Source organism: Vombatus ursinus, unplaced genomic scaffold (genome assembly GCF_900497805.2).
Source record: "Vombatus ursinus unplaced genomic scaffold, bare-nosed wombat genome assembly UNPS02014813.1, whole genome shotgun sequence".
NCBI classification, from domain to species: Eukaryota; Metazoa; Chordata; class Mammalia; order Diprotodontia; family Vombatidae; genus Vombatus; species Vombatus ursinus.
The window spans coordinates 16,582,496-16,605,147 of NW_020954591.1; the positions used below are offsets into that span (position 1 = coordinate 16,582,496).

A 22,652-nucleotide genomic window follows, 5' to 3' on the forward strand; every position below is an offset into this window, starting at 1 on the left:
TGAGCTTCATTATACTGAGGAACTCTGTTTTCTAATTAGCCCTCCATTGAGATCTACCTAATTCAGTAGACCCCTGTGTATACTTTTGTAAAAATATTATATATGGATAAAATCCTGTTAATGATTCCTTATGCAAGCCTGGATTCTGGGATGCTGTACCAATTTCAGTGCTAGCTCCAGCTTATCTTACCCAGAAGGGGTGGAGGGATGCAGGACAGACTGTCTTCCCTAGTATCAGGTTCCTGAGTGTCAGTTCAGGAAGGTTCATCACAAGTTTGGATGCAGGGTGATTACTTTTTGGCTAAAGCAACACTCAAGAACCATCTGCTGGATTGTGGAGGGCTTGTAACATGTACTGATGGGAGGGCAGACTCAGACTAATCTCTTTGGCGCTTTCATATTTTTTAATAAAAGTCTGTTGTACACAGAACGTAAGGCACTGGAAAAGGTGCAAGATTCAAATAAGTCAAAGTCCTTTCCTCAAGGAAAGTATAGTCTGGGGCAAGGGTTCCTAACCTGAAGTTCATGAAATTGTATTTTTATTTAAAAAAATTTTTTCTTGGTATTTATTTAGTATTTTATTTTTCCCCAGTTACATGTGAAAACATTTTGTTTTTAAAACTTTGAGTTCCAAATTCTCTCCCTTCCTCCCTTCCCCCCTTCCCATTGAGAAGAGAAGCAATTTGGTATAGGTTATACTTATGTAGTCATGCAAAACATATCCATAATAGTCATGTTTTGAAAGAAAACAGACAAAAAAAACTCAAGAAAAATAGTTTTAAAAAAAAGTATGCTTCAGTCTGTATTCAGATACCATCAGTTCTTTCTCTGAGGATGGATAGCATTTTTCATCATAAGTCCTTCAGAGTTGGCTTGAATCGTTGTATTGTAAGAATATCTAAGTCATTCACAGCTGATCATCTTACAATATTGCTGTTATTTTTCACACAGTACATTTCACTTTGCATCAGCCCATGCAAGTCTTTCCAGGTTTTTCTGAGAGCATCCTGCTTATCATTTCTTATAGTACAATAGTATTCCATCATAATCACATACCACAGATTGTTCAGCCATTCCCCAATTGATGAGCATCCCCTCAATTTCTAATTTTTTACCCCCCAAAAAGAGGTACTATAAATATTTTTGTACATATAGGTCCTTTTCCTTTTTGTTTTTTATCTCTTTTGGGTCAGTAGTGGCACTGCTAGGTCAAAGGGTATTCATGGTCTTATAGCCCTTTGGGCATAGTTCCAAATTGCTCTACAGAACGGTTGACTTAGTTCACAGCTCTGACAATAGCACATTAATGTCTCATTTTTCCCACATTCCCTCCAACATTTGTCATTTACTTTTTCTGTCCTATTGGTTAATCTAATAGGTATTAGATAGTCCCTCAGAATTGTTTTAGTTTGCATTTCTCCAATCAATAGTGAGTTAGAATATTTTTTCATATGGCTGTAGATAGCTTTGATTACTTCATCTGAAAACTGATTATATCTTTTGATCATTTATCAATTGGGGAAATGGCTCTTTTTATAAATTTTACTCAGTTCTCAATATGTTTGAGACATGTGAAGCCTTTATCAGAGAAACTTCCTTCAAATTTTTTTTCATAGTTACTATTGCTAACCATATTTCTCTCTATCCTATCCCTCCATTTATTCTATTCTCTCTCTCCTTTCACCTTGTCCCTCTTCAAGTGTTTTGCTTTTGACCACCCTTCTCCCAATCTGCCCTCCTTTCTGTCACCACTTCCCCCCCTTTCTTATCCCCTTTCCCCTCTTACTTTCCTATAGGGTAAGATGGATTTCTATACCCAATTACATGTGTATGTTATTCCTTCTTTGAGCCAGTTCTGATGAGAGTAAGGTTCACTCACTCCCCCTCACCTCTCCCTTCTTCCCCTCCACTGTAAAAGCTTTTTCTTGCCTCTTTTATGTGAGATAATTTACCCCATTGTACCTGGCTCTTTCTCCCAGGACTTTCCTCTCTCACATCTTAATTTTATGTTTTAGATATCATCCCTTCATATTCAACTCACACCTGTACCCTCTGTCTATATATACTCCTAGCTACCCTAATAATGAGAAAGGTTTTATGAGTTACAAATATCATCTTCCAATGTAGGAATGTAAAGACTTTAACCTTCTATAGTTCCTTATGATTTTCCTTTCCTGTTTACCTTTTTATGCTTCTCTTGAGTCTTGTATTTGAAAGTCATTTTGTATTCAGCTCTGGTCTTTTTATCAAGAATGCTTGAAAGTCTTCTATCTCATTGAATATCCATTTTTCCCCTAAAGGATTACAGTCAGTTTTGCTGGGTAGGTGATTCTTGATTGTAATCCTACCTCCTTTGCCCTCTGGACTATCATATTCCAAGCCCTCTGATCCTTTATTGTAGAAGTTGCCAAATCTTGTGTTATCCTGACCGTGGCTCCACAATACTTGAATTGTTTCTTTCTGGCCGCTTGCAATATTTTCTCTTTAACCTGGGAACTCTGGAATTTGGCTATAATATTCCTGGGAGTTTTCATTTTGGGATCTCTTTCAGGAGGTGAGTAGTGAATTCTTTCAATTTCTATTTTACCCTCTGGTACTAGAATCTCAGGGCATTTTTCCTTCATAATTTCTTGAAAGATGATGTCTAGGCTCTTTTTTTGATCATGGCTAACTTTAACATTAGCCATGGATTCCATATCTATTTTCCAGGACAGTTGTTTTTCCAATGAGATATTTCACATTGTCTTCTATTTTTTCATTCTTTTGGTTTTGTTTTATTGCTTCCAGATTTCTCATAAAGTCATTAGCTTCCATTTGCTCCATTCTAATTTTTAAGGAATTTTTTCTTCAGTGACCTTTTGGACCTTCTTTTCCATTTAGCCAATTCTGCTTTTTAAGGCATTCTTCTCCTCGTTGGCTTTTTGGACCTCTTTGGCCTAGTCTATTTTTTAAGGTGTTATTTTCTTCAATTTTTTTTGTGTCTTTTCTCATGATTTTCTTTCATCACTCTCATTTATCTTCCCAATATTTCCTCTACCTCTCTTACTTGATTTTCAAAATCCTTTTTGAGCTCTTTCATGGCCTGAGACCAATTCATATTTTTCTTGGGGGCTTTGGATATGGGAGCTTTGACTTTGCTATCTTCTTCTAAGTGTATGTTTTGATCTTCCTTGTCACCATAATAACTTTCTGTCATCAGAGTTTTTTTCTGTTGTTTGTTCATTTTCCCAGACTGTTACTTGACTTTTAACTGTTTGTGAAAGTAGGGCTCAGCTTCCAGGGTGAAGGATACACTGTCCCAAGCTTCAGGGGTTTTGTGTAACTGTTAAGAGATATTTTTAGGGACCTGTAAGTTTTTACGTCTTCCAAGGTGGTATGATCTAAGGAGAGGTGTCTTCACTCCTTTCCTTGCCTGTGCTTTTGTCTGTGAGTGGCCACAAGCACTCTTTTCTGCCCTGGAACTGTGAGGAGGGTTTCCCCTCCACTGTGGCCACAAAGCTGTGCTGTACTAGTCTTCCTCCTTGCCCTGGGACTACAACCCAGGACCGGGACCCGGATCTGAGTATGAGCAAAGCAGCAGAGCCCTGCCTCAGTGCTAGCAAAAAGACCCCTGTAATCTCCTTCTGACCAGTTGTTCGACCCCCTTACCAAATTTGGACTCAGGTCTTCGTGACCCCAGGCCTGGCCCTCTATCCACAGTACCACCTAGTAGCCCCGTAGAGGAAACACAAAGAGATAATTGCAATACATGGTGTCCCTAATGCATTAAAAAGTTGCAAAAGTGTTGTGTAGGATGGAAGAGATCTAAGCTGAACGCTCATTCTTGTTGAAGAAAATAGATTTCTTTCATCTTTCTAAATTTATAGATAATCCTTTGGGAGTTCCAGAGAGAACTGAACTGGAAGTCAGAATTGGACTGGGTTTGAATACTCCCTTTGGCATTCTAGTCTGATCTTGGCCAAGTTACCTAACCTCTGTAAACCTCAGTTTTCTCTTGTGTGATGTGCATAAAAATACAATGCACTACTTGCCTTGCTGAGTTATAGTGAGGATTAAGTGTGATAATACATACAGAGGGCATTTGTAATTCCAAAGTACTTTATAAATGCAAGCAATTTTATAGATTATTATTAGTAATAATGTTGCCCATGACTAGTTATTATTAAACACAATTTTTTGAACTTTTAAAAAGTTTTTAGTTTATAAAACTTTTGTAGTGGAAAGGATTACATGAATGTACTATGTTATTGTTATTTTTCAGAAAAGGAAGAGTGAGGACCGGAAGAGGAATGGACATGTTCTGTTTGGCCTTAGAGGGCAGAACTAGAAGCAGTGAGTGGATGCTGCCGAGTCAGATATAGGCTTAGTATAAGAAAAACCTCATTGATAGGTGGAGCTCTATACAAGTACCATGGGCTGCTTTGGGTATTAGTGAGTTCCCCATCACTTCATGGTTGAATGCTCACTGGGAATCTTGTAGAGGGGATTTCAATTCAGGTATGGGTTAGAATAGATGACATGTAAGGTGAGATTCCATGCATTGGGGTAGCTGAGAAAACTCCCTGTTTGAAGTTTAGCATAGAGTTACTATAAAGGCAGAGGGAGATTCAAAGGATCCAATTTAAATATTAAAATCCTAATTTTTTAATTATGGAAAATACAGTTTTATTTAACTTGTGTAGAATGAGCCAGGCAAGGGTTCTGTAGCATAGGGTGAGTGTTTTAATGTGGGGGATGTGGAGATGATAGTGATTGTACAGTAATGAGATGAAGCAACTGAAAATAGGAGTGCCTTTGGAAACTGAATACTGACAAAATTTACTTCTCATATTTTGGTCATAAATTGAAAATGTTCTTTGAATTTTAGGGTTTGTTTGGTGTCCCAGAGCTAAGTTCTCCTGAAGGATTTCATGTTGCACAAGAAAAAGCCCTAAGACAAGCTGAGTCCCTAGTAGAGAGTGCATGTGCTACACCACTTGGACCACAAACTGTGTGTATCTTTGATCAACTCTCAGATGCCTTGTGCAAAGTAGCAGATTTGGTAAGATCTATTTTAAGGCTTGAACTTTTCTCTTTAATAATAAAAAATATTTTAATATAAGCCACATTTTTAATTAATTTCCCCTGCCAATAGTCAATGTTAATAAACTATAGGACACACAAGTTTATCCAGAAAATTGTATTTGAGAAAAAAATTAGCAGATTCTCAGATAGTATCCATATAAGAATATTTGACATTTTTTAGGTAGCTGAAAATATGTTAGCAATGGAAAAACAAACAAACAAGTATGTACTGTTTTAAATGAATTTGATATTCAGTACTGCAAATTTACAAAACATCATTAGGTCTTTTATTTTCATGACAGAAAAATCGTACATTGTATAAAAGTATCCACCACATGATTCTTTTATATAGAAAATTTCCTTGTTACCTTTAAAATAATATTCTGTTTATTAAAAAAGTTGACTTACACACAACTCTTTAGTAACATCTTTATAATACATAGAAATATGAAGTAGGTTTTTTGAAAGTAAATGAGTGAACATTTGTGTTGTGTTAGAATGAGGTTTTAAAATCAAATTGACATTTTTGAAATGGTATCTTTAGCCTTTTTTATCAAAGTAGACACATAAACCTTCTTTGCTTCTAATAGTGTTATTCTGACTTAAAATTTACCTGTCAGGACCAAAAAATATGATTAACTCTTAATTATTCCTACTTACGGAGGGAAGTGGCATACAAGTCCAAAACAATGGATCATTCAAGATTGCCTGTATTTGTTCTTAGACTATGGTTTTTTTTTTTTAGTCATTTGAATTTTGTGGGTGTATCTAATGTAAGTATTTACCTCTGTTTCATAGCATAGCCTTTTGCAAATGCTATGGGGACCTAGCTTAGGAGAGGTTCAAAAGTTGTTTAGCTTCCCCATCCTATCTGCTTGTTAGCTCTTCCTGCTTCCTGTCATGTTAAAGTTAATATCATCTCTCTGACCAAAATACATTTGCTCCAAGTCTCCTGGGGTTGGAGGAAATATTTATACAAATTTTTTTGAAAGGTTTCCTGCTGGATTTAAAGTAAAATAGATTGTAAGCTCCTTGAGGGCAGGAGCAGTATTTTTGACCAACTGTATATGGAATGAATATTACTAAATGAATACTGCATAGTATCAAAGAAATGCTTCTTTCACCTAATTTGCTTATGTCAATAAAAACTTGTAAGCTGATGTTGCTTGCTTTAAAATTCCCTGGAGATAATAAAGAATTGACAGCATTGGCATTTGGTAGAGAAATGGCAACCTTTGATTTGCTGCCTACTAATAATCCCTAGTTACTTTCCATGCTTATTTTCTTAACTTTTCCTAGATATTTGATTTCATTTTATTGCATTGAAGCTCATTTTGGTTCCTTTTTTCCTTATTCTTGTTGGTAGAATAAAATGTTACTTTTCAGTGTCTAACTTGGTCTAAATGTCAGTTTTAAAGTATGAATGGTCTAAAGTATGGTTTTAAAGTATGAAAAATCTCAGGACAAATTTTGATTACCCAGATATTGTATATGTGATTGTTATTAAATAAAAAATTTTAAATATTTCTCTATGAAGCAACCAGTAAGATTATCCTAGTTGTAGAAGAGTAGTTTTATTGAACTAAGTTGTTGGCCAGTTCAGTTGTGTCTGATTCTTCATGACTCCATGGAGTGCCCACTTCTATCTTAAGTTTGTAATGTAAAATGAAAAATTGTTCCGTTTCTCAGAAATAATAAAACAGTGATTTTGGGGTTCAGATTATTCGCTTACTTTGTGTTTCACTCACCACTATTCTAAATGGACAAAGTTTTTCTTTAATGTTAAGTATTATTTATGATTTGAGTATAAGACCCTTAACCTTTCTGGTCCTCAGTTCCCTCATTTGTAAAATGAAAGAGTTGGATTAGATAGTTTATAAGGTTTCTGGTTTTAAGCACTTTCATTCTTTCTTAACAGAAAGAGGTTCTATTGCCTCTAGTATGCTATCTTTGGTACTTAAAAATTACTTTGTAAATTTCTGATTAATTAACATTTTATGTACTTTAATACTAAGCTGAGTTTATTGTTACTATTAAAAGAATAATGTGTCACTCATATGAATTTGCATGTTTATGTGCATTAAAATATGGAATTTTATCTTGTGTTGATTGTCTTTTATACATTTATTGCATGTTACATTGTCACTGACTCCACAAAACATTTTGTAGTTACTGAGTTTTGTAGCATGTTTCTATTAAAAGTAAAATTGCGTTCAGTCTAGTGGTTTCAATTTTTTTTACTTATAATTTAATTTTAAATTTTTTGAAGGAGTTAAAAATAATTTAATCAAATTCTGAATATAATCATTGTAACCCTTCATAACATTAGGAATGTGATAGAAGCTCCAAGTTAGAAGTGGAGATTCATCTATGTCAGTAAAAGTCTTATGTAGAACGCGCTAAGATGAGATAGGAGGAGGTACATAACCGTACTGCCATGTGAAGTTTCCTAGGTATCATGTTATCTCAAATACTAATGCTTTACAAGGTTATTTTGTGATACCAAATTAATAGGTGTGAACTAGTGCAGGAAAATACACATATATGGACGGAGAGAGAGAGAAAGAAAAATTTGGAGTAATTTATTTTTTTAGATAAATGTCTAAATTTTTTAAAAACAATTTTTAAAAAACATAATTTGAAAATTTTTTTCTTTGGAGAAATAAGATTTTTCAGTCAAACTGAAAATAAGCTTTGAAAATATTTTCTTTGGAGCACAGAATGGTCACTACTAGCCTTTGCTAAACCATTTTAGGGAAAAAACACTCTCACTGGTAGAAATAGATTGGTTAAGCCAAATAGAAGATGTAAACTACTGGATGACACATTTTAAAATATAAATTTTTGTCTGTTTTTAAATTCTGGAAAAGTTATTTTCTGTCATATCCCCTCTTGGTTTCTCTTTTCCTTATATTAGGCTGATTTTGTGAAAATTGCTCATCCTGACCCTGCATACAGAGAGGCAGCAGAAGAAGCCTGCAGAAACATTGGTACCATGGTAGAAAAGTATGTTTTGTTCATATTTATTATGATATTGGGCTGCACAATAACAAGAAATCATGTTAGGGAAGATTTTTTTCTTTTAATACTTCAATGTTTGTGTTGCCAACAAAAGCATTGGACCCCATGTGTGAAGATGTGTGTATTAAGTTGTTTATTTTGTCAAAATTATGAATTTGGGTTGCTAGGTTGTTGCTTTTATTGTATAGTATTTGCCAATGAAACACAACAAATATAAGTCTAAATTTCTGAGCGTGTACTAAGTTACTGTGGCCTTTAATGTCTGAACAGTTTTGACTTGTTTAATGTCATGTTTAGTGTCTGTAAAGTCTGCATGTCAGGAGGAGTGTTAGAATTGCTTTGGGGGTGCAGCTAGGTGGTGCAGTGAATAGAGCACCGGCCCTGAAGTCAAGAGGACCTGGGTTCAAATCCGGCCTCAGACCAAACACTTGACACTTACTAGCTGTGTGACCCTGGGCAAGTCACTTAACCCCACTTGCCCCCCCCCTCCCAAAAAAGATAAAGTTGCTTTGGGAACCAAGAAAATTTCCCTGGTGAGGCTGACTGAGGATGAAGGGTATCTTTGGATATTATTGGTCCCTGTTGAGACCAGTAGTAAATAACAACTGCCAAGAAGTGAATTTCTTTAAAGTTACTTTAAAAGTAGTTTAAATGCTTTTTACATCATTATGCCAGCCCCCAAGTACCTTTTAACTTCATTTATAGAAAGGGATATGGTTAATTGAAAGTCCTTAAGTACCCAGTATCATGCCAGTTACAAAGAGCTCTTTATTTGGTGCTTTAAGGTTTACGTAGTGCCTTCCTCACAGTAACCTTGTAATTTAGCTAATAAATGTGAAGTCAACAAATATTATTAAGCACCTATGTGCAAGGCCCTATGCTAGGGGCTGGGAATACAAATTCTAAAACAATCCCTGCCCTCATGAAGCTTATATTCTGTTGTAAAAGAACAGTCACCATTCTTGTCCTATGTGCACTTGCTATCAGAAACCATGACAGACAAATTTTTAGAACTTGCGTATTATAAAGATATCTGTATTTATTTAATATAAGTGAAAGAGAGAAGCATACTAGTTAACATTAGTAGCTGAAAATGACCATCCAATCAAAGTCATACTTTGAGGCTACATTGTAGCCTGAAGGTGACAGGTTCTTGAAGGCCATGTCAACAGAGTACTAGCCCTGGAAGGTACTGCTGAACTAGAGAGTTGAGTGTAGATCAAGAAACAGGCTATTGTCAAAGGATCAGCCTATCTAGTAAGGAGAGGTTAATTCTCAAAGAGTTGGTTACTGGGTGAGAGAAGTTATTCTTTTCTCTTATATTAATAACCCATTATTAATTGGGATCCAGGCTTTTTTATTTCCTTATTCAGGGACCAGCCCGTGTAGGTCAGTCAGTCTCTGAAGGACAAGGCTTTTAGAGGAGATTGGCCTAATCCTTGAGGTACTTGCTTCTCAATTTTGGACGAGACCCCGCCCATTTGGAGACCTTACTTTTGTTTAGAGTGTAAACAGAATCTAAACTAGCTGATTTCCAGCTCCAAAGCATTAAGTTCATGTCCCTGGACCTCTCCATTGGAATTTAGAGTAACCCAGCTCATGAAGGAGAAAACCAACCAGAGTAGGTTGGGTAGAGATAGATTCCTTTGTCCAGATTGCTAGAGGCAGCTGAATCTCATGATCAAGCCATGTTCTCAGCAGGAATTGCTGAAGACTTTTAGACTGTCTCTTCATTTTGCCTACCCTCTCATTAATTATTCACCAGTCAGGATTGAGTTCTCTTGTCAGGGGCATTCCCTTTAAAAAAAAATATTTAAGGCATTCAGTGTCTCCATTAGGGGTCTTTGATTACTGAGAGAAACTACTGACCATCAATTTATTGATTATTAGCTAGGCTAATTAATAAATTGATTATTAATTACCCAGAAACTCTGTCTCTTGGGCTTTTTATTCACCTCAGTGGTCTGTTTAATTTTTTGCCACATCAACTCATGAAACCATGAAAAGACTAAAAGAGGGATAGTGTATCACTAGGTATAATAAACTGATAAAATCATGGGTCTGTTGAAGTAGTTGAAGATAACTTGTATGTAACAACCATACTGAGATAGTGAGGACAGGGATTTTTCCATTTTATAGATGAGAAAGTTGAAACTCAAGTGGAATGATTTATCTTCTAAGTGACAGGCAGAATTGGGATTCAAATTTGTGTCTTCTGTCTCCAAATTCACCTTATACCATACATAACTATCCCTGAAACAGTCACTAATATTACAGTTTGAGGTTGGGGAATGTCACTTTAGTTTAGGAAAAGAAGACTTCTTGGATATGGTGAAATTTTAGGGGCTTCTTTTTTGAGTGATGGGACATTTTTAGTCTATCTTGGGACTCTAACAATAGTAAAGGCCACTATTTTAGGTTCAGTGCCAGATCTGTATTTAGACATGACCCTTTCCTAGCAGTTTTAAAGTCTCAATCACTTAAGCTATGCAGAGAGCATAGAGTATAGTTGGGATAGGAAGGGTATAGGTATCCGTAAGAGAGTGAAGTTTAAGGTCCGTTTTTCCTTTTGAGTACTCGAGAATCTAGTATTCTTTATCATTACTTTAACCTTGAGTAATTAAATAATTAAAAATTTTCATTTGGTGGTCCTAAATTTTAGTTTTTATCTAGCACTGTGACATAATCTTTCCTTTAGTTTCACCTGAGAGGTGGTATAACACTGCCTTTACAGGGATTTTGAAAATCAGTGATGTATGTGTGCTGCAAGCCATAAAGAAATTATATTTTCCATCAAGTGAAAAAAAAGACCTCAATTAGATTTAATGACAACTATGAATCTAAGTATGAATTTTTTTTTTTTTGAGTTGAGATCATCACCAATTTGTCCATTTAAATTTCTCTTAAGGCAAAAATCAAAGATTTACCTTTACTTGATTGCCTTTACTTAATGACATTGGGCAAGTCATTTAATTTGCCCAACTTTCTAGGCCCAGTTTCTTCTCATCTGTAAAATAATGAGGTTGGACTAGATGGCCACTACTACCTGCATCTTTAGGTTCCTTTCATCTCTAAATCTGAGATCTGTGACTTTTGTTCCTTTGACATGGAGTAGAACCTCAAGTGAAGGCATCTTGATTGCTAATGTTCTTAGTGGTAATACTGTGGGTAATCCTTAGGCAGTACTATATTGTGGAAAGAGCCCCAGAGTTAAGAGGTCAGAAACCTGAATTTGAGTCATAGCTCCAACTAAACTAGCTTTGTGAACTTGGACAAGTCATTTAATCACTCTGAGCTAGTTAACTGTTGGAGCTATGACTCAAATCCAGGTTTCTGACCTCTTAACTCTGGGGCTCTTTCCTTAATGATAAAGTGTAATGTATGCTGTACTTTATAAGGTAGTTTTTAGGATGGCCTTTTTGTATGCTATAAAGCACACACATAAATGTGAGCTTTCTTTTTTTTCAAAACTCTTCCTGATGCCATAATAGCAGCCAGTAGAATGAAATGTATGTCTCTGCAGGCTTCCTGGCAATTGCTCCTGAGAATGGCTTTTATCTCAAGCATTAGAGAAATAATCTGGTAACCTGGAAGGCATTAGAAAATAATAAAAGACAGATTTGTGAAAGGGAATAAACTACCCTTCCTACCAAGTGAGAACCACCAGGAGTCTTATCACTTAGTTCTGTTCTCTTCAGACAAACAGAACAAATCTAATTATTCTATGTGGCAATCCTTCAAATACTTGAAAACAGCTATAGTTCCCCCCTTCATCTCCCAATCCTCTCTCCTTCAGCCTAAACATATCCAGTTCCTTCAGTCAGTTCTTTATAGCAGGGGTTGGCAAACTGCATGGTGACATGTCCCATTACCGCCTGCCACCTGTTCTTGTACTCCTGTGACCCAAGAATAATTTTTACATTTTAAAATAAAGTTTGATTGTATTTTAAAATCTAAAAACCATGCTTAACTTGCAGGCCCTTGGGTACTCCTGCTCAATGGCATAACTTCTAGTTCCTTCACCATTCCAGACATTCATTAAAACCACTCACTAAATCATTCACCAGACCAAACACTTTACTTGCTTTTGGAGATGCTCAAAATTGTCGATGTTTTTCCTAAAAATGTGCTATCCAGAGCTGAATGATACTTAGATGTAGTCAGGCCAAGACAAAGTACGATGGAACAATCACTTCATTCATTCTAAATGCTATGACTCTCAAAATAGCCAAGAATACAATTAATTTTTTTGCTTGCCATTTCACAATGCTGTCTCCAGTTGACTACTGAAACTCCAAGATCTAAGCTATGGTCCAGCCAATGCTTTCCCCTCCATCCTGTACTTTTGAAGTTGATTTTTTGAACCCCAGTGTAGAACTTTATATTAGTTCCTCTTTCCTTTTCTTTTCTGTTATTTGGTGTGACCTATTGTTGTAGTCTGTACCAAAATCTTTCTAGATACCCATTATTGTCCAGCATTTTTACTTTCCCCTCCAGGTTCATGACATCTGCAGATATGATGAGCAAATGATTTATACACTAATCTAAGGTATTGATAAAGATGTTGAACAGACACAGTTATTCTCTACCTCATAGAAAAGAATAGTAGTTGAAACCTTTATGCCTCAGTTTTAAAAGGGTGTCTATCCTTATACTGCTATTAACTTTGAACTTTGACTTAGCAATTGCTGTGGGATGTCTATTCATGGTTGTAACATTTATAGTCTAAACAAGAAAATCTTTGAGATTTATTCATGTACATTATAGAATTTAACTTTGTTCTTTGAATAATAATAAATTAAGATTTAAAATTATACTAATCCATTTGTTTTTCATTTATAATTTTTCTAGGTTAAATACAAATGTGGAATTATATCAAACTTTGCAAAAATTATTATCAGATGAAAAACTTGTGGCTTCTCTTGATCCTGAAACCAGGTACTTGTTTGTTAGCTTATGCTTAACATTGTGTATGTTTGTGAATTTCTGGGGGAAGCAAGAGATATTTGTAGTGGCAGTATTAGCTTGGTTTTAAAATAAAAATCTCATAATACCAACTATTACATCTGTAAGCAATTAGATCAATTTTCAAGGATTGAGGGAAGGGTCAAGCTCCCGTGATTGATGGCAGATTATTTGGTTTACTGTGATCACCTTGTATTTTGAAGTTGGGCGACTTAATTTCTAAATTATGTCAACACATAGTAAGTACTTACTGTGCTTGACGCTTGGGGAAATACAAGATGAAGAGTACTAGCCTTCCAGGGTCGAGCAGAACATGTCTACTTCTCTTTAAGTCCCGATACTTCCTCTTTTCTATTGTAACAGACATATAATACTTGGATAATCTTTTAGAAGAAGTCTATTAAGCCAAAGCAGATTATTTTTGTACAAAATAGTGTAAAGTTAACTGCCTTTGGGAAATGAGCTTCATTTTAGTGGTAGCAATGGAAGTCAGAGCACCCAGGTTAAGGAGTGAGTGAGTAAGTAGTGAGGAAATGGAGATATTGGAAAGAGATTGTTTTTTTAAGAAATTTGGTGGTAAAGAGGGAAAGATCACTGATCATATAGCACTCTAAAGTTTGCCAGGTGCTTTTTTTACAGTTATCTCATTTGAGCCTTACAATAATCTATGAAGTAGGTACAAGATTTAATTAAATCTACATACCACTTTTCAGCTGAAAAAACAGAGGCTGAGACAGGCTGGGCATCTTGTCCATGGTCACCTTTGACCATATCATTTGCTTATTTAGGAAAGGCTCTTAATACTCGGGTGGGATTTCAAACCAGGTCTTCCTGATTCCATGTTCATCGCTCTATCCATTATGCTCTTCTGCCTTATGTGGAAAGATGAGTAGAAAGGCTGGTGGGTGAAGAAGAAGAAGGTTTGAGTGACTGAGGAGATTTGAACGTGCTTAGAACCAGTGGAAAGGGAGAGAATAGTAATATACAAGAAAAGGGAAGATTGTTTGAGCCAGAATGTAGAGGACAGTAGTAGTGTGTGGCATCAAGGGTACAAGAGATTAGCTGTAGGAAATATTAGGACACTTTTCCTTTGAGATGGGGATAGAAGATTGAGTAATGGTCATGAGTTTTAAGGTATGGAGAAGTAGAGTTGAGGGAGCTAGCAAGAATGCTGGAACTGGAGTCAGGAGATACGGATTGAAATTCTGGTTCCAAAACTTATTAGGTGTGTGACCACAGGCAAGTCATTTAACCTTGGTAAGCCTCAGTTTCATTATTTGTAAAGGGGGCTGATAACAACCTCATGGTTGTTAGAAGAATGCTTTTTAAACTTTAAAATCCTATACATATACATATATATATATATATATATATATATAATGTGTATGAATTATTATTGTGTCATATAGTGGAAAAGCACAATGAAATGGAAGCCATGATGCTTGGGTTCTAGTCCTTGCCTAGCCACATTGTGTGGTTTGGAATCAGTAACTTTGCCTTGCTAGACTTCACTTATGTGATGGAGTTGGGTGAGATGATTTCTAAGGTCCTCTTTAGGCCTGTGATTCACTTTGAGTGAAGTTAGTATGCATCTTCTTAATGAAATAGGAGGTTATGTCATATGTTCAAAGTTTGTGAATATTTACCTCCTTCCTTACTCACTCCCTCCATCTACCTTCCTTATCTTACCTTTCTCCCCTTCCTGCTGTCTTACTTCTTTTAGAAGCTGAATTGAATAAAGGAAACAAAAGATAGAGTTGAGAGAACATAGTCAATTAGTGAAATCCATCTATGTCCATAAGAAGGCTAAGACAGATTCCCTATTTAATTAGATAGCTGGACTAGCTGTAACATTTGGAAATAGAAAGGGTTTTCTCTTCCTATAGCTCTTGGCTTTTATGTAGAATAACTATGATTCTGTTTTAAATAATTTTGGACGAACCTATGGTTATCATTAATAAACAATGTTTGATTAGTCAATAACAGGACCTATATTTTCAAAATAATATATTCAAAAGAATTAGGTTATTAATAACATAATTAGGTGAAATCATTTTTTAGCTACAAATCTACAGATGTGTGTTTGATCGCTTCATCACAGTAATTTTACTTGATTATAAGCTCTTTGAGGGTGTATTTTTAATTATCATTTTATCCCCCAGAGCACTCAGCACAGGGTCTTTTATGTGTTAGGTGTTTAATAAATGTCTGCTGAGTAAGTGAATAAATAACTCCTTTCAGCTTTCCTCTTAGAATTCTGATGAAATCAATGACATGTGGGAAGTAGTTTATTGTTCAATTATAACTTTAGGCTTGAGTATTATATAACTGGGGGCAGTTACATAGTCCAGTGGATAGAGCACCAGGCCTCGAGGCAGGAGGACCTAAGTTCAAATCCAGCCTTAGATACTTATTAGCAGTGTTACCTTGGGCAAGTCACTTAACCTTGTTTGCCTCAGTTTCCTCATCTGTAAAATGAGCTGGAGAAGGAAATGGCAAACCACTCCAGTTTCTTTGCCAAGAGAATCCCAAATGAGGTCACAGAGTCAGACAACTGAAACAAGTGAGCAACAACAAATTATATAACTAAAATTTCAGTACTTTGGTGATCATAATAAGTAAAATTTCTGTTTATAAAACAGTGTTATGTATAGTTTGCCTTTACTGAGTATTACTATTATTATTATTGTTACGATGATGATGATGATGATGATGATGATTCGTTTTACTGTGAAATACATATACCAAAATAATGGTCTAATTAAAATTACACCAGCCATTTGAATGGTGTCATTCTAAGTGTTTGTAGCAGCTAACCAGCATTAATCTTTATCATAGGATTCTTAAACTAAAAGCAAAGAAATCGCATTGATTAAAAAATATATATATTTTCCATAGGTTCCCTTGTCAAATTATTTTTTAAAAATTTGTCTCATAAAGCAGTCAAAGTTTGAATCTCTTTGAAGGGTGAGCAATATATGGGAGACATAGGAGGCAGTTTGGCAGTTGGATCAAATGATTAAAAGTTTTTACTTTAGGTAAAAGTTAATTAAGTAGAGATCCTCAGATCAGTTGTACAATTCTGATAACATGCTTCTGTTGATTAATTCACTCTTGTAGATTAAGAATGGTATTGGTGTCACTCAAAATAGCACCTTGCTTGTACCATTAGATTTATTCATTTTAAATGGACTCAAAGTACCTTTGATCTTCAGAAACTAGGAAGCTTTTGTTGTGATCAACAGGAAGTATTTTTTTGTTTCCATTTTGAATAGTTGTGGAAAGCCAAAATAGTACATCAGATGTTCAATAAGCATGAATTCCCCTGATATTTTAAAATGCTCCAAGAGAAAGAGAGATCTTCCTGAGAAACTTTTCAATTGTGAAGAATAAAAGAAAAACAGCTTTCATTAGTTAAGGAGCTGGGCTTCTATCATAGCTTCAAATAATTTAATATTCCATGGAGCTGCTACTATTTGGAAGAGAGGCGGAAAATCTCATGTCTAGAAACTGGAAAATTTGCCCAAATACAAACCAGTGTTATGTTTTTAATTAGTGAATTTTGGTTGGAGTTGAAATACATATATAAGCAAGCACTTTGGTTATCAGAGATTTGAGCTTTGTGGATACATAAATAAACTATTAAGTATAAATCATGATTTAAAATTTTTTACTAATTTTTTTGTTATTTAATAATTCAGTAGCTACTTATTAACTTCTGTGTGCAGAGCTGTTGAGCTCGGACTTGGCAGAGATGTGATCTTTAGATAAGACTTCATCCTTGTTACCCTTATAGTTCTCTCTCTCTCTCTCTCTCTCTCTCTCTCTCTCTCTCTCTCTCTCTCTCTCTCTCTCTCTCTCTCCCCCTCTCTCTCTCTCTCTCTCTCTCACACACACACACACACACACCAGGACTAGAGTAATTTTTTATGGTATAGGATACTCCATGATGAGGAAACTTCCTGTATCATGAAGGTATGCATTATCTCTGCAACTCCTCATCTTAAAGAGTTGCCTAGAGCAGAGCTTCCTAAACTTTTTCCATTCAGGACCCCTTTTTTACCAAGAAATTTTTATGCGACCCCGGGTATATAGGTAATAAAAATAGACAAATCATACATTTACTATAATAAATAATAAATAAATTTATTTTAAGGCAATTCTTTGGTATACATATAATTTTACCATTTTTAAAGACAAAAGCAAATTTGTATACTAATGAGATTGATGTGCATGTTTATTTTTACAAAAGAGTTAAATTTCAGTGGAATATTTGATACTGCAGGATGTAGAGCATCCTTAGTATTTTTCAGAGTTGATTGATATTTTGATTTTATAATTGTCAATGCTGAGAACATTGCTTCGAATAATACATAGTACAAAATGGCCGAAGTATGTTTACAAAGAAGTTTGTTGGAAATTCTGTCCTAATCCCAAGCCAAAATTCATTGAATGATTTTGTATGTACAGTGAAAACACTGCAATTCATAGCATACAGTAGTCTCAAATCTGAGCTGAGGTGTTTCTGGCAGTGTTTGTTGACATTGCATGGTGTGATGGCATGTGCAGTACAAAGTGCGCATATTGTGTGTTCAGAATCAAGGCTAAAGTGAAGTTATGCAATGTAGGCAAGCCCTGCCAGAAACTCCTTGGATTCATTACACATTTGATTTGGAATTAATTTTTGTTGTACATTCAGAAATCTTTTATTGTTGCCAAATTTTTCACAACCCCCACATTCAGTTTTGCGACCCCATCAGGAGCGCTGGCCTAGAGCATTGAGAAGTTAGTGATTTGCCCAGTGTCACAACTTGTGTGTGTCAGAGGTAGGACTTGCAATAGGTATTTCTTCTGAGACTGATTTTCTTATTTACTGCATCATACTGCCTCTTTAGGACACAAACGTAGTTTATTATTTTAAAAATTATAATTGCATGCCATCTTGGGGAGGGGAGAGGTGAGGGAGAAGGAGAAAATTTAAAACTCCAAAACTTATGGAAATTAATGCTGAAAACTAAAAATTAAAAAAAAAATTTAAAAAATAAAAGCAAAACAAAAAAATTATAATATGTACTTAGTACATAAGACAGGTAAAAAACAAAATGCTATGTAAAGTGCAAGGGGAAAAAGGGAGGGAAAAGGGCGTTAATGATGGGCCTAAAGGTCAAGGAGGAGCAAGAAAGCTTTAATGGAGGAAGCAGCATTGGGTTTTAAAGGATGGACAGGCCTTAAACCCACAAATAGACGAGGAAGACACTGTGGTGTAGTGGTGTAGTGAAAAAAGCACCTTTCCTTATGAATAAAAAACCCAATCAGTTATCAGCGTGTTTGTTTATTTGGTTTTTAAAGATGCTAAAAACTGAGTGAGAAGTGGAAACTCAGTTAACCATCCAGGTGTTTTAACACCATCCTTAAGACAAAAACAGCCAGATGATTGATTGATTTTTGTACTTTTTACCTTGAAGTTTAGTATCCAGCAAATGTGCCAGCAAGAACGTATTTTACCCCTTTCTAAAATAACTTATGTAAAATATACTCTTCTCTGAAATAGTTAGATTAGCCAAGTAGACACTGAAGACTCTTTGGAAATAACTTTCTTCCCAAGTTCCTTGAAGTGCAAGGGACTGTGTCTTTATCTTCCTCAGGGCTTAGCACAGTACTTGCTCAGGTCACACCAGTAGTAAGCACATTAAAGTTAGATTTTTATTTTTTTGTCAAAAGAATTATGATGGGAAAATATTTATTAATACTTATATGTAATGAGAATAATTTTATTTTTAGGAAAGTGGCAGAATTATTTATGTTTGATTTCGAGATAAGTGGGATCCATTTGGATGAAGAAAAGGTAAATTTTGTCTATTTCTATTTTGATTTATCACCCTGTTTCACTACAGATTAATTAGTATCTTTGTTATAGGATCAAATTCTTTAAAGTTCTCATATTTCAGATGGTGTTGTACCATAACATACCCTTTGTACTAGTTAATTCTTTAGTCTATGAAAATTGCTAAATCTTTCACTAGAATTCATGAACTTCTTCTGTAGGATTATGCATTTACAAGTCTTATTTAAATAACTGTCCCACATGCCATCCTTAGATGAATTAAGGGAATTAAATCAACATTTATGAGTCAGTTGTTTGTGGTTGGTAGTGATAGTAACATAGGAATAAAATATAAAAAGTGATGGGCTTCTGGCCAAGGTTGGAATACACCTAAGAAAAATGAGTAAAGACTGTTTTTACCTGGAGTTTGAAAAAAAATCTAATCAAGATGGCTTTAATACAGGAAGAAAGGAACAAAGAAAAAAGTACTTATAGGTGTCTGCTGTACTAAAAACCATCAAGGATAGCTAAAATATAAGAAGACAACTACTAGTAGCAGAGAAAACCCATGGTTTCACAAGATAACTGCTCCTAAGAAAGCAGTAAAATCCAAGGCTTTGTTGTTCCATAAGTGCGCACAATAGAAGAAGTGGCCATAGCGAGTTGAACTAAAGATCCTAATCCATGGAAGCAAATTTGACATCATTTGGTATTTCTGAGGCTTGGTGGGAAAGGATACATGCCTAGAATATGGCTTTGGAAGAATGTGTTTTATTCAGGAGAAACAGGTTAGGTGAAAAAAAGGGACAGACAATATTGTTACAGCATTCCATGTGAAGAAGATCACCCATCTGAGAGATCTAGCTGCCCGCAGAGGAAGGCTCGGAGGAGAGTGTTGTTATGAGTATCTTCAAAGGGAGATACAGATGCATGAGATTGTTGTGGTGTTGTACTGTAGATCACCTAGACAGAAGAAATCAATAAGGTAAATCTGGCACAGAAGTAGGATAAAGGAATGATGCAGAATTTTAGTGATCCCAGTGTTTCCTGGAATACTCTCTGGCCAACGTAGAGCACGAAATAATTTCTTGGTTTGCCTGTATGATTATTTAATTCTTGAGCAAGTGGAGGAAACCACAAGGGGAACTTTGTTCAGGGCTAGGAGGAACTGGTTGCTGGGGTGGAAATGATGGGAACCTTGGGAAGAGGTGACTTTTTCACTATAGATTTTGTGGCAGATGAGGAAAGCTGGGTGTAGCCTGACCTGTTCCCTAGATTTTAGGAGAGGAGGCTTCAAAACCTTTAGAGAAGGGATAAGTAAGATCCTATTGCTTAAAATTCTACAGAGAAAGACAGCCTGGAAAGATGGGAAACCCTTAAGAATGAAATTATGAAGGCAGTTATTGGTTTTCCTAAATTGCTGTACCCCCAAATTCACCTGTTGGTTAGTAATGATCCTTTTGGAATTCAGATTGGTAGTTGGATAACCGGCAAAGTCCATCACTAAGCCGTACCCGTGTACACATAAATATGTGTATTAAGTTCCTAATGTGTACAAGGTACTGTGTTAGGTGATGGGAACATAAAGAAATCTGAAACATAGTCATAGCCCCCAGGCACCTACCAATTTGATTTACATTTTACAATATTTTTGAGTATTTTTAATAATATTTCTGACCCCCTATACATTTTTTCTCCCAGACGATAGCTCTCCCTTGTAATGAAGAAGTATACAGTTAAGAGAGAGAACTCAATACACTGATCATATCTAATGGCATAGTCTTAAACTATAATCTTGTTATTCTACCAGGAGAAATACAGCCTGATTTCTTAGCAAATAGGTTTCATTTTATTTCAATTCAGCCATTTAAATTTTACAAAGTGCTTTTAGATATAATGTCCTGATGGAGCTTTAGACCATCTCTGTGAAGTAGGCAGCATATTTATATTATTAACCCAGTTTTACAAATAAAACTTATTTTTAAATAAGTAAAGTAATTTCACACAGCTAATATGTGTCGACCTAGTGTATAAATTGTTCTTGATAGAAGGATTAATGAAAAATTGAATGAATGAATAAAAAAGTATTTTAATCTCAACTGGGTCTTCACTGTGGCAAGGCAGTCCTTTTACACCTTTCTTAGTATCCCACTTGCTTTTCCAAACCTTTTCATTTCCCCTCAAGCTTCCAATAATTCTCCCCCACACACCTCAGTTGAGAACCTTGCCCCATATTTCACTGAAAAAATTGAGGCCAATCACAGAGAGCTCCCTCTTTTCCCGTCCTCCTCATTTCATGTCAGTCAGATGTCATGCCATGTTATTTCCTTCATCCCTATCTCACAGGCCATGACCTGTCTCCTTACAATGCAAATCCTCCAGGCACAAGTGATTTGCTTCTTTTAGTGATCTCATCAGCTTTCATTGATTCAGTTATCATCTATAGATGGTTCTTAGATCTATTTATTCAGTCCTAACCTCTTTCCTGACATCCAGATTCATATATCCAGTTGTCTATTGGACATTTCAAACTTCTTTAATTCAACATTTCCAAAACTGAATCATCTTTCCCCTCCAAACTCTCCTTATTTCCAAACTTCTCTATGAAAGGAACCAACAGACTTCCAGGCTTACAATCTTGGATCATCCTAGACTACTCCTTCTCTCATCTCTTCCCCCATATCCAATCTATTGCCAAGTCCTGTTAATTTTACCTTTGTAACATCTTTCATATATGTGTCCCTCTCTTCTGTGACACTACCACCAACATGGTATTGGACCTCATCACCTCATGTTTGGACCATTGCAATTGCCTTTTGTTTGTTGTCTCTGCCATAAGTCTCACTCCATTACATCCTCCCATTCAACTATCAAACTGATCTTCCTGAATTATATGCCTGATTATATCAGACCGTCTTCATCTTTCCCTTGCCCCCAATTCAGCAAACTCTACTGGCTGCCTATCACCTCTAGGATCACATATAAAATCCTTTGTTTGGCTTTCAAAGCCATTTACAACCTGGCCCCCTTCTACCTGGCCGGTCTTCTTACACCTTACTCCTTCCCATGTATGCTGTGATTCAGTGATACTGGCCTCCTTGTTCCTCACATAAGACACTCTATCTACTAGACTCTTGAGCGTTTTCATTGACTGTCCCCATGCCTGAAATCTCTCCCTTTTTATCTCTGTCTGCTGGCTTCTCTGGCTTCATTCAAGTCTTAGCTAAAATCCCCTTCCACAAGAAGCCTTTTCCAATCCCCCCTTAATGCTAGTGCCTTCCCTCTGAGATTATCTCCAAATTATCTTTCATATATCTTGTTTATACATATTTTCATGTTGCCTCCCCTACATTAGATTGTGAGCTCTTTGAGAGCAGGGACTTTTTTTTTGGTCTTTCTTTTTTATCCCAGAGCTTAGCACAGTTTCTGGCACATAGTAGATATTTAATAAATGATTATTCACTGAGTGTGTTCCAAGCACTGTGAAATAAAAATATTTAAGTGAGATAGGTCATGCCTTCAAGGAGTTTAAGATTCTAATGGGGGATGACAGGGAAATGGTGACCGAGGAGGAGTATTTTGATTTGTAAAGTCTCAGGAAGTAGATCCATAGGGGAATAGATTCCAGATGACTCTATTCCCAGTAACAATGGCAGTATTGATTTTTGTTATGTTTCTAGAGCTAGAAAATACTGGATGTTATAGGCACTGTATCAGGGTGGACGGCAAGATAGGGTTCAAAGTGAAGGTTTCTTTCCATGAAAACTTTGACTTTCCA

General features: G+C 35.8%; 1 protein-coding gene across 1 annotated transcript in view; it reads left to right on the forward strand.

Moving 5' to 3' along the window:
- Positions 1–22,652, forward strand: part of MIPEP (mitochondrial intermediate peptidase) — a 171,424-nt gene that overhangs the window by 2,604 nt on the left and 146,168 nt on the right. The window contains exons 2-5 of the mRNA XM_027835130.1: positions 4,868–5,041; positions 7,982–8,070; positions 12,937–13,023; positions 18,832–18,895. Coding sequence (XP_027690931.1) covers positions 4,868–5,041; positions 7,982–8,070; positions 12,937–13,023; positions 18,832–18,895 — 414 coding nt within the window. The remainder of the gene's footprint in view (positions 1–4,867; positions 5,042–7,981; positions 8,071–12,936; positions 13,024–18,831; positions 18,896–22,652) is intronic.